The 12,181-nt window shown below is 41.3% G+C and overlaps 1 protein-coding gene across 1 annotated transcript in view; it reads right to left on the bottom strand.

The window, feature by feature from the left end:
* Window positions 1-12,181, bottom strand: part of SYT16 (synaptotagmin XVI) — a 79,689-nt gene that overhangs the window by 20,752 nt on the left and 46,756 nt on the right. The window contains exons 2-3 of the mRNA XM_004681804.2: window positions 7,160-7,372; window positions 1,548-1,804 (exon numbers count right to left, since the gene is read on the bottom strand). Of these exons, the coding sequence (XP_004681861.1) occupies window positions 1,548-1,804; window positions 7,160-7,372 (470 nt within the window). The remainder of the gene's footprint in view (window positions 1-1,547; window positions 1,805-7,159; window positions 7,373-12,181) is intronic.

A 12,181-nucleotide genomic window follows, 5' to 3' on the forward strand; every position in this document is an offset into this window, starting at 1 on the left:
ATGAACTGCCTCTGAGCTGCATCTGAGGCTCTACTGTAGGAGCACCAAATTACAGTTTTTGTCTCAAAATAGATAGGAGGTTGAATGGAGCACACAGAGATGTCTGGTTATTTTTGGAGTCTGAGAACATTTAGTACCCTCAACACTAAGTCTTCTATTAAAACTCCATGAGGCAGGCAAATAGGAGGTTACCTGGAAAAAGTAATTCCAAGCCTAAGGCAGTTACCAAGAGAAAGGAGTATGAATAAGCAGGTAAATAGTTCTGTCTTGTTTTTGTGGTGAACAAACCAAAAGGAATATTTTTCAATGTTAATGTTACTGTGTGGGATTTGAAATGATTCTTAGGAGTAAACTGATAAGAAAGAGGATTTTTTTTTTTTATAAGAAGTGGAAGGTTAATAGCCCTGACTGCCACTCTCTGAAGGGCTGGTATGATCTGCACTGTCAGTGCTCAGCAGTGACACCAGCACTGAGCACACACACATGCACACCTCCTCAGGGACTCTCCACTGCCCCGTGCCTCAGCACTCAGGCTTTGGAACATGATTTTCTGGGATTTTATTCCTTCTTCTCCTTCATGAGCATTTAGTATGTATGACCATCAAGGTCCTCATAAGAGATTCGTCAAGGTCCTCATAAGAGATTCATCCAGATTCTCCTCCAGAATGACACTTCAAACACCATTTCTCTCTTTTTCCCCTGCATCAATTCCCACAAATTAAAGTTTTATGACTTAAACAACTCAAAACATCAACACTAGATTTAAAGAAGTACTAAATACTACTATTATAAATTCCCAAGTAAATGGAATTATAATAAATAATATCTAACAAAGAATAGCTATAAATACTTGTATGATAAAATGATAGTTGCAATAGCCTTATACCAGTGCCTAGCACATAGTAACTATTCATCATCACCTTCAGTCACACCTCTGGATGGTTAGGCACATTCTTGACTAAATTCAGCTAAGAAAGAACATAGCAGAAGCATCTTCGATCAGAGATTTGTTCCAAAAGGTAACACAGGGCCAAAGAGTCATTGCTGATGCCTACCATCTCCTAGGCCTTCAGTTCAGTTCAAAGTTAACTAGCACACTTATACAACTATAACTATAACTATATGTCAAGGTTTGGGGTCATAAGAATAGATTCCTCATAACCGAAATCATGGAGGAAAGAAACCAATTTCTCTATGGAACTAAAAATGCCTTTGTATAAAAATAAGTGTAAAAACAAACAAACAAAAAAGCCTTTTATTAAAAAAAAAAAGAAGCCTAACTGCTGTTCTTTCCCCATTTTGAAAGAAATTTACTTATGATGCTCTTACAGACACACTTAGGAGTTGTTCCCTATTCAGCTGAACAAAAATTTATTTCAAATTAAGGACCTTTAGGTTTTTGGTTTTCAAGGTTGCAAGACAATTCTTCCTTTTGAGGGAAATTATTTTTCTTAGGGGGAGAAGGGGAGGGACAGGAGAGAGGAGGGAGAGGAAGAAGAACTAGCCAGAAGGCATGCATCACCCCAATAAGAGTAAAAACAACTTGCCTGTGGACTCCACACAGAGGAGCTGTCCGTGGCATAGGAGTCTTCAAAGCCCCGGCTATTAAAAGCTTCCTCCATCTCCAAGCTGCCTTCAGTGGACTGGCGACTGAGACTGCGAACTGCACTGCTCTCTGGGGAGGATGTGGCATGGCGCCGGGCACCTCCCATCTCACATGGGGGCTGGGAGTGGGCAAAGATAGGGCCATCTTCACCGTAAGACAGGTTGTCAGAGTAACTCAGCCGGCTGGCTCCATCCACATCTACATTGGCAATAAGGAAACTATTTCAATTGTATTGTTTTTGACACCTTTTTATCTAGAGACATTGAACAATGGCACCCACACCCATTAAGACCTTATAAACAAAACCCATCAAATAACACCATTGAAAGTATAATTCCAACCACAAAGTAAACATAGCTCATATCATCAAGAAGGCCATAAGTCCATTAGGTGGGGTACAAAAGTTAAGATGTTCTGGTAATATGTGTGTAAAGAATGTGTATGTATGTCTCAAGTCTAAAATAAACATATTAGCTAAATAGTGGGACCTGGGGGCAAGCTCTAAAAAGCAAGAAGAGCAATGTACCATGGTGGTCACACTTCCTTCTTGCTGCCATATCATTCCACCTCCTGCTCAAAAGGCTTCAGTGGTTCTCTCAAGTAAAAATGTTCCTGTTAGATCTATGGAAAAAATACTGGAGGTAGATTCAGCTGACACAGGTTTAAATCCCAGCTGTGCATTAAGCCTTGAATGACATTTGAACTGTTCGAATCTTTGTTCTTAACTATGAAATGATGATAGAAGTGTCCAGAGTCGTAACTATAAGCCTTACTTACTGACCTCACCACAACAAAGCTCATTCATACTGCCTCCCATGGGCTGTCACTCACAGTCTCACTGACTCACAAAAATGTTGTGTGTTTTTTTTGAGTATGTTCCTCAGATCCTTTCTCCTGTCTCACCCTCCCATCCACTCAAAACCCTACCAACTTTCAAATTGTCCTTCAGCCTCAATGGTTTCTTTGACCTCAGTGTTATTCTGCCTCTCCACACTATAATCCTCTGCCTGTTTATTTCCTCACCCTCATCCCCGCTTCACTCCTGTCTGGGCTTCCCTTGGATGGCCAAGAAAAACTGGCAGACTCTTCTCAAGTAATAGCTTTCACTGTGATTTGCTTCCCATGCCCATTGTAAACTGTTAGTTCAATTTAGAAAATTTAAAGACAGTAGTAAACTAATTGAGATATGAGGGGGAAAGTAGCCAGAGAAGTCATCTCTTGGGCAATCAGTCTCCTCCAGCAGTCCCACTTCCACTCAGAATGAGAGAAAATTGGATAAGATGTGTGAGTGGGATGACCAAGTGTGTAGCATAAATCAACTCTTTTTTACACACTGGATGGTAGTAATTTTTTTTCACCATTAGTTTCAAAGTCTCTTCTGGAACATAGGCCCTCAGTCATACACTGAGATGTGTGTGATGGCCCTCAGTCACACACGTCTACTACACAGCCTTCATCTACCAATAGGTCTCACTGAACCCTCAAATAACTCTAAAGCCCAGGCAAGTAACAATTTGAACCAGTCAGCTTGCAGCAATATGGAGGTGGTAACAGAGGTTCCCCAGGCAAATGTATGACCTCATAGCAAGCATGGAAGCTGTAAGGTATATTATCACCCTATGCAGACCATATAGAAACATCTCCAGGTAGGTTACTTAGGATACAAGTTCAGACTCTTAATTTTATAAAACTATTACAGGTCAGTGAAAAGTCCCCCTATCTACCTTATTCTTAATAATTTAGTTCAGTCCCCTTGAAAACACTTTCATAGGACACTACAAAACTTTTACATTCATGTTTTCAGTTATTTGGCAAATATACTTTTGAAAAGCCATGGAAATGACAGAACAAGGAGTATTCTGCATGCAAAACCCTATAACATAAAGCAGAATTCTTTTCCACAGTTCTAATTAGCACCTCCATTCCTCAGTTACATGAACACTAAAATGTTCTATTAAACAGTGGGTCATCCATCAACATGTGTAGCACCCAGCAGGATTTCAGCACAAAACCTAACTTTGCCAAGAAATTACCCCCATAAAATTGTCTCATGACTTTAACTCCTACAGTGATAATACCTAGATCAGTAATAAGAGAATTTTCAAAAGCTACATAAAGCCTTGCAAAGCTATTCATAACTGAAAAACATAAGAACTATATTAATGTAACAAACCATTCTCCTTGACAGACAAGCAAGGAATAAATTAGAAAAGCAAATCTAGGTACAAGTCAAGCTGCAAAAAGGAGCGAAGGGACAGGTGACTTGCCATTACATAAAGTAATCTTCCTGGGCATTAAAGATCACATCACTTAAACATACAAAAAAGTAGTTTTTGTTGTCAGCAAAATGTATCCTGGCTTCTTAGAAATTATAGGGCATAATTATGTCACATTAATCTTAGCAGAGCAAGTACTGAACTTGCTTAGCTCGTATTCCAGTCTGCTGGAGTGTATCCTTACGATTCAATTTCTTTCCCATCTATTCCCAAACCCCTGCTCCCACCAGCCTTGCTTTTGTGCACCACCTCTAATGGTCAGTTTCATGTGTCAGCTGGGCTAGACTATAGGCCCCAATACTCCAATCAGACGCTAACCTAGGTGCTGTATGGAGGTGCTTGGTTGATGCAATTGAAGCCTGTAAGGGTTTGTCTTTGAGTAAAGGATGTAATTCTTCATAATAGTCCCACTGAAAGACTGTCAACGGAAGGTAAAGGGTCCCTGCGGGAGCACGAACCCCCCACCTTCTCCCCCAGCCTACAGCCTTGCTCAGACATACACCCTTGGCCTGCACTTCCCAGCAGTCTGCCCTGCAACTCTCACTGCTATGTGTTCTGCCGCTCAGCCAGCCCCATGATCGCCTAAGCCAATTCACTGCAATAAATCTCTTGAAATATAAATATCTACCCTGCTGTTTCCATTTTTTTTATTATTATTAACTTTGATACACTGTCCAAAACAAAACTGAGCACAGATTCTTGGGCTAATTTAGCTGTTTTTAGTGACAGCAGGAAGGTAAAGTCTGGCTTTTATGAAATATCCTAAGAGTGAAGTGTTTCACAAGCAAAAGTAAGGTTTGACTCAAAAATTAAACCTCAATAAGTAGACTGCCATTCTGTAACCTGTCTTTCATGGTCAGAGACCTGGGGGTACAGCTGCTGATCCAAGTCACTGAGCCCAACCCTCTCTGATGTTTTCGGGAGTACAGCCATAATTAACACACAAGAATACTAAGCCACACACCTGAAACAAGAGAGACCTGCCTGGGTTATGGAGATAGATCTATTACCTTGCCTCTGATTGCCGCATGTCTCCTCTAGCAGAACAGACCTCACTTCAGATAAAACATGAGACAATGTGCCAGCAACTCCTGCATAGTTCAGATTTCACTTGAATTTGAACCTTTGCTTTTACAGGTCCAACATTTTGAATGCAACTTGAAAGCATAATTGTCTACAGTTAAATTTATCTTAGAAAATCTTGTTTGAGGTAGAGTAAAAAGTAGCTAAATAGAAGATGGTCCCAAAAAATCCTCCCTGGATGCATGCTTAATTCCTCTATTATTTTTTATTGATGTAACAAGTTCACTGATCTAAAGCTGAACAAAAAGAAATGACACAGAAAAATAATTCATGCATTAAAAATTACATTAACATTTCCATGACATTTGCTAACCTAAAATTTAGCATGCAATTCTTCATTGCTATGAAAACTGCTAATTTTCTTCAAAATCTATGGATAATTAATTCAATGAAGTGGACTTTTTCCTCTCTCCAGTTTAAAAAAATTTAACTTTTCCATCACCATCTGTCAAAAAAAGAGTCAGACACACCTGTTACAACAAAAGCTGTTGCTTATCCCAGGGAGGGTAAAGGTTAGAATGACTGTCAGAATCTAGACACTGAGTTTTGGGGAAAATGGGGCCATTAGTCTTACAATTATACAAGCTGCTGCTAGTGAATCAACTGCTATTGATGTTCATTAGTTAACACTTGCCCTCTGGATGGAGAGAGAAGAACGCTGGGTGGTAACACCAGAGAGAGAGGAAAGCAAGGAGGCTATGAGGACATGACAGAAGGTCAAAATTACTGACGTCATGCTTTTGGTTAGTTACATCAGTGCTTATTTCTTTGCTTGCCTTGGTATAAAGAGTAGCAATAAATCATTATGCTGGCCTATATCTATCAATAAGAAAAATTACATGACGGATAGCAAATTATTATATTTGCCTAATGGAAAACAAAGTTCTTGTTAACTGTATCTTTTTACTGTTTGGTTTCTTTTCTGCTGGCCTCATCTACACCATCAATTCAGAGATTTCCCTCTCTAAAAACAAACACCTTATAATTTCATTGCTATGTGGTAGATAGAGCACACAAACAAGAGGTGAACCAAATAAGACAAAAATAAGCTTTTGGACCTTTAAGCTAATTAGTGGTCACCAAAAGGGAGAGTGGGTAAGTGGAAACAATAGGAACAATGGATACGAAGAAGAACCGAACAGAGTGTGTAGCAGTAAAGGTATGCGCTACACACACGTGCCAGTGCTCAGGGAAGTGCACCTGAAGCTTACATAACAATGTCACTTAAATTTAGGAAACAGAAATTTCCCCTTGGTTAGCTTTTCTCAATGTATACACTCTCCTCTGGGGTGAAAACAGGAAAAACCTACAGTTATGCTCCCATTGGCTCGATTGGCGATCTGCCCCTAAAGAAAGCAAAAAAACCTAGGACAGTGAGGCCACTTGCTCAGGCAGACAAAATGCATTTGCTCTAGCTTTTTATCAAATACACTGCACAGGTCCTTCCCTATCTGGCTTTCTGACACTTCTGGGTTCTGGGCAAAAGGAGTCAGATGCCTGATGCTCCCTTGGGAAAGCACAGGAAATACTGTACAGTTCTCTTTGCACCCCACTCCAGGTTAGGGGAGGAGGGGGACTCTTAACAAGCTCTACCTGTCAGCACAAGACACCAGCTTGCTTACTCCACCTCCAAATATCTTCCCCTACCCTTTGTGAAAGATAAACTTAGTGAAGCTCTAAAGGATGGAAAAGACCTTGTTCTTCCCCAGTGACCGTCACTGGGCAGAAGGGGAGGTTTTAGAAACTATAGGAAATGAGGGAGAGTGTGTCGGTCATGGGCTGGTAAGATTAAAGGCTTCAAAAGTCTTCTGAAGTTATGTACTCTATTATACCAAAGGGAGAAAAGGTACAGTCTTGATATTAGCAGAGAGGTATTTTACATTTTTGTACTTATCGGGAAGGAATAATATTTCATATGCTTGATAAATACCATTCTAATCATTAGTGTTCAAAATACAAGAAAGAGTATCACAAATCTGGGGTGAAGACCTGCATACTTCTGGTCCACTTCCTCTCCCTGTCCTCTGCACGACCGGCCCGGGGAAATGGGAAGTAGGCCTCTGGCCTGCGCCAGACTGAGTCCTGCTCCATTTGCTTTTCCCATCTGGACTCGCAGATACAAGCACAGTGACTCAAAAATGTTCTTTACATCAGCCATTCCCAATCTAGGCAAAGGGTTTGGTGCAAAAAATACCTCCACAGGCAGAAACTTCAGTGCTGTCTTCTTCATGGGTTGCAACTAAGTGGTTGAATTTTGCTTTCTGCTCCAATCCTGTCTGCTTTCCTTTCTCAGCAGATCCTGAACGGAAACTCTGGGATCGGGACACTGAAATTTCAAATTGCTTGATCACCTCCTCGTCACTGTCGGAGGACGTGGACAGTTCTTCATCCTCTCCAAAGCTGTTCACTGGGAGTAAACAACAAGAGTTATGAGACCATCTTCTGCAGGGCCTAGGAGAATACAGACAGTTTGGAGGAACAGAAGAGAGAAATATGGGCCATTAGTCTGGATCAAAGCAGACAAAAACTGGCTGGGAAGAAATAAAAGCCCCTTTGAAATACAAATTTTGGTTCCAAGGAATAAAACAAGAAAAGAAGGCTTATGAGGATAATTCAAAATATGTGAGTAGCACCCAAGAGAAGCCACTGAAATACCCACAGTCAAGTTAACAAGTAAACGAGTACCCTCACGGAGCTCAGTGGCCCTCCTGGAATGCTCTGCTGTGTCCGTGTTCTGACCCGGAAGGGAACAGGTACCCATGCAATCACCTTGTGTGCATCCCCAGTCAGTGATGGTGGAAGTGTGCTCCTTGCCTCATCTCATTTATTAAAACACACAGGGCCAAGCCCCACTTCAAAAAAGTAATATTTGAAACAGATTTCCCAAAAGTTTCCTGGTTTAAAAAAAAAAAGACATCCATATTGTGTGTCTATTTAAAAAAAAATTGATTTGCACTAAAAATGTTCACATCTTTCTCAGTACCAGCACCCCAGCTCCAAACCCTATCAATTACTAACACTGCCTTTCCCACACCCAGCACACTGGTCCTCAGTTTCTCCATCCTGCTGAGATGGTTTCTTTCTTTGAGGTCTCTACCTTTGCTGTCCCTTTGCCTTGGAAACCCCCTTCCCATGGGCTTTATAAGTAGGTGACTCCTTCTACCACTCAGGTCTCTGCTGAACTACCACTTCCTCCTTCAGGCTTCTCTCACCTACTACCTTAAAATGTTCTCCTCATAAGAGTTTTCTTTTTTGTTTTTTCCCTTATAAATTCCGTGAAAATAAAGGGAGTACCTACTTTGTTAACTGGTGTCTACTCATTGTGTAAAGCAGAAACACAATCACATAGCAAGTGCTTCAAAAATATTTGCTAAAAATTGAACACACTGAATTCCTAGTGTCTTCTCTTGAGCACCCCCATATAGACATACTCACACACAGTTCTTTGTGGCTGGGATGTTCTTCTCCAGCCCCCAACTAGAGCAGTCAAGAATCTAACTCACCCAAGTCTCGGCATAGACACTACTTCTCCCAGGAAGCCTTCCCAGACCCATTACAAGAGGTTCAGGCCTCCTCCCAGGTTCTGGAGAACAGCTCTCTATCCTGTTCTGGCAGTGCTCCCAAGTACTGTGACAGAATCCTCTATTAAATTGCCAATCAGGGTGAGCGTGGTAGCTGCTGCAGGGGTAAGTAGAAAGACCCTTGGCCTTTGATACCCATGTTCCACCTATCCTGACAATCATGCATCACTTAATGGCTTTTTGGTCAACAAAAGACCACGTAGACAGTGGTAATCTCAATAGGCTACGCCATATAGCCTAGGTGTGTAGTAGGCAATCCCAGCTAAATTAATTAACTAACTTCTGCCATGCTCATGAAGACAAAATTACCTAGAAATGCATTTCTGGCAATCATCCTCTCGTTAGGCAATGCCTGCCTGTATACACCACAAAGGTAAGGGGCACAGCAGGTCACTGCCGTCACAACCCTCCAAGCGCCAACGCTGTGCCAGGCACATGGCAGATGACTCAGTAAATGTTTGCTGAGCATGAACTGGAAATGATAGTTGGGTAATTATTTTTTAAAGATTTCTTCCTTTCATCCAAGAGTCACATAGTGATTCCAGAGAAGAATATGGTTGTTAAATCACAGATGGGTCCTGAAGATCACTTCTAAATCAGAAGCTAAAAAGAACTAAAAAACAATATTTCAAGTGTGAGAAAATACTTTAAACACCAGTTGGTCAAAACATTTATTCTCTGGCTTCAGAGGCAGTATTCCATTTCTGAGATTCTTTAGAAGACAAGCAATAATAGCAACACTTGTTGAATGTTAAGTGTGTTCCAGATATTATTAAAATTTGTTTGTTCCCATTTTCCAAATAAGAAAATCAAGGCAGAGAAACATTTACAACTGATTAAAGATCATATTGCCAATAAGATGTAGAACCAAGATTTAACTCAAGGCAGCCTGTCACCAGAGGCACGGTGACAGAAAGAACTTTTATTGTATCTATTCATGCCGATTAGCTGAGTCCGTGTGTCCAGATCCCTAGCCCTCTGGGGCCTGTTTCATCATGTGTGTATCAGTTCTAGTGCCTGGATCACTGCCCAGGTCTTTTCTACATTTAAGTTCTCTACTCCACACTTCCTGACAGGCATCGGCATGTTCTATGGGTGTCCCCCTTTGGAAGTAGCTGATCAAGAACCAGAGATCACACTGTTACCAGCTCACTCAATGCCAGCACCATGGTAGGACTTGACACCTCAAGAGAGACTAGATTTTCCATAACTACTCCCAGGCCCTCCCAAAAGATAGACATCATTGTGGGTAGAATTATATTGTCTCAACATGCTGGGCTGAGCACACCAGTGTGAGATGGCTATCACATGTGGGAGACCCAGGGAAGCAGCTTCACATCTGGAGAACTGGGTCAGTTAGAGAGTTTAGTACCCGGTGAGAGTCAGGGAAAACTATGTACAGGATGGGAGAGGGTTGGATTTGGTGTCCATGGGAGATGTTTCAAATTCTGAGGTCCTGTTCTCTCTGTACTATCAGGCCAGTTTCATAAATTTTAGTAGTCATATGTCATCAATTACAAATTGAGTTTGTCCATAGATGCTTTTTAAAAATATTTATTTATTTATGCATACAAAGGCTGGAGTATAGGCCAGAGGTGCTGGGGTGAGAAGATTCATTAGAGACAGAATGGGGAGCAGAACAGGCTTCTATACTGAACACATTGCTGAGGGGAGCAGCAGGTCAGACAGGAGAGGCCTCCTGTACTATGTGGGTTAGCTCCCTGGTCAGGGATCGAACTTGTGCTGCGGTGGCTGTGGAGAGCTTCATAGTGCTGCACTTTAACACCTTGCGCCACCAGGGAGGGCTCCATAGATGCTTTTTGACCCATCAAATCAATAATTATAATTCACTACCCATCTATGGTCCTTGACTCACCCTCCCCCGCCCGTGAGTTAATGATCATACACAGAAAAATATGTCCATCATTAGCTAGACTTAATAAGAAAAGTAATAACATTTCATGTTTACTAACCATATACTACAGTCATGTCACTTAATGGAATGCAGATATATTCTGAGAAATGCTTCATTAGCTGATTTTGTCACTGTGCAAATGTCATAGATTGTACTTACACAGACCTGGCTGAAAGCCCACTGCCCCCACCCCCACCCCCAGCTATAGAGATACTGCACACCCTCCTGCAGCCCACCAAGAGAAACTTCACTACATGGCACATGACTGTGTACACTGTGAACCATCTTGGGGCTACATATTAGTCACCATATTCATTTCATTATCACAGCAACACCATGAAGGAGATTATTATTATTGCTATTTCCTTTGCAGAAATTGGTGAAAGAAGCATAGAGACATTAAATAACTCACCCAAGGTAACCAAGTTGGCAAAGTGACAAAGTGAATGTAGAACCTATATCCTTAGCCACTGGACATATCATCAGACATCACTGCATTAGGACACTGCAGGATGCTGCAGCCACATTCAGTTTACTTTCTATCATGGTGAGAGGCATCTCTGTCCCTTCCAGAAATCTACTAGGAGGTTGCTGCCTTCCTGAGAAGAGCAGAGCAGTGGAAAGAGCAGTCAGTTCCTGAGCGTGAGCACACATGGGCAGGCTGCAGCTGTAGAACTGGCCTATTGATCCTCATGGGCTTAGAGCTACAACCACCACATTATCCTCACCTCACTGACCAAAAAGCTCAGGGAATTCCAGCTAAGAAGGAAACCCATCATCCCTCCAAAAGACCATTGAGCAGCAATAGAAGTCAATGCTGGTGCTGTAACAATAATGAAGGTAACCTGTACATAGCATTTATCATGTGCTAGATACCACACTGTTCTAGAACTTTGTATATGTTAAATTACTTATTCTTCACAATAACCAATGAAATATGGAAATTTATTGTCCCCACTTTATGAGTGAAGAAACAGAGGCAGAGAGATGTTCCTACTTTGCCATAGGCTAGGAGTTAATAAATTTTGGAAGTAAAACACAAACCCAGGCTGCTTTGTTCAAAAGTCAGTGTTGTTAATGACTAATGCTCCCTCTACCATCTGCTGTCTCCAGGGAAAAAAGTCTTAAACGCTGGTCAAAATCAACTGTGTTTAATCAGTAAGAAGACAAAAATTATATTGTTAGACTGCAAGGTATTCTCACAAATACCTATTTCCTCCTCTATACACAGAGAAACCAAAGCCAAAAAGGCCCACACTTACACCAAGCCACAGCCAAATGCAGGTCTCTAGTACTCAAGTCTGTGGCTTTGTCACCTCTTTTCCCAGCTAATGCCCCAAACTCATTTTTTCAAATTTAAATTTTAATTCTCATCTTTTTGAAAGATTCCTGTTACTTATTTTGCATTGAACCTATTATTATCAATTAAAGAGCTACTCTGGACTTCATCCAGTTGAAATCTTTGAAAAATCACAAAGTCTCATTTGAATCATGGCACTCGTTTTTGAGATGAAGTAACATTTTCTGAAGCAACACACAAATATCAACTTCAAACCCCTTTCAAACTAAGTAGCTGGGAAATAGTAGAGGAGGCATTTTTATTAAAACCTTTAACCCTCCGGGCTCTTTCTGGTGGTACAACAGGTTGAAGCACTGCATTATGGAGCTCTCAGAAGCCACTGCAGCACAAGTTTGATCCCCAGCCAGGGAGCTAACCCAC

Source organism: Condylura cristata, unplaced genomic scaffold (genome assembly GCF_000260355.1).
Source record: "Condylura cristata isolate star-nosed mole 26May11 unplaced genomic scaffold, ConCri1.0 scaffold00013, whole genome shotgun sequence".
NCBI classification, from domain to species: domain Eukaryota; kingdom Metazoa; phylum Chordata; class Mammalia; order Eulipotyphla; family Talpidae; genus Condylura; species Condylura cristata.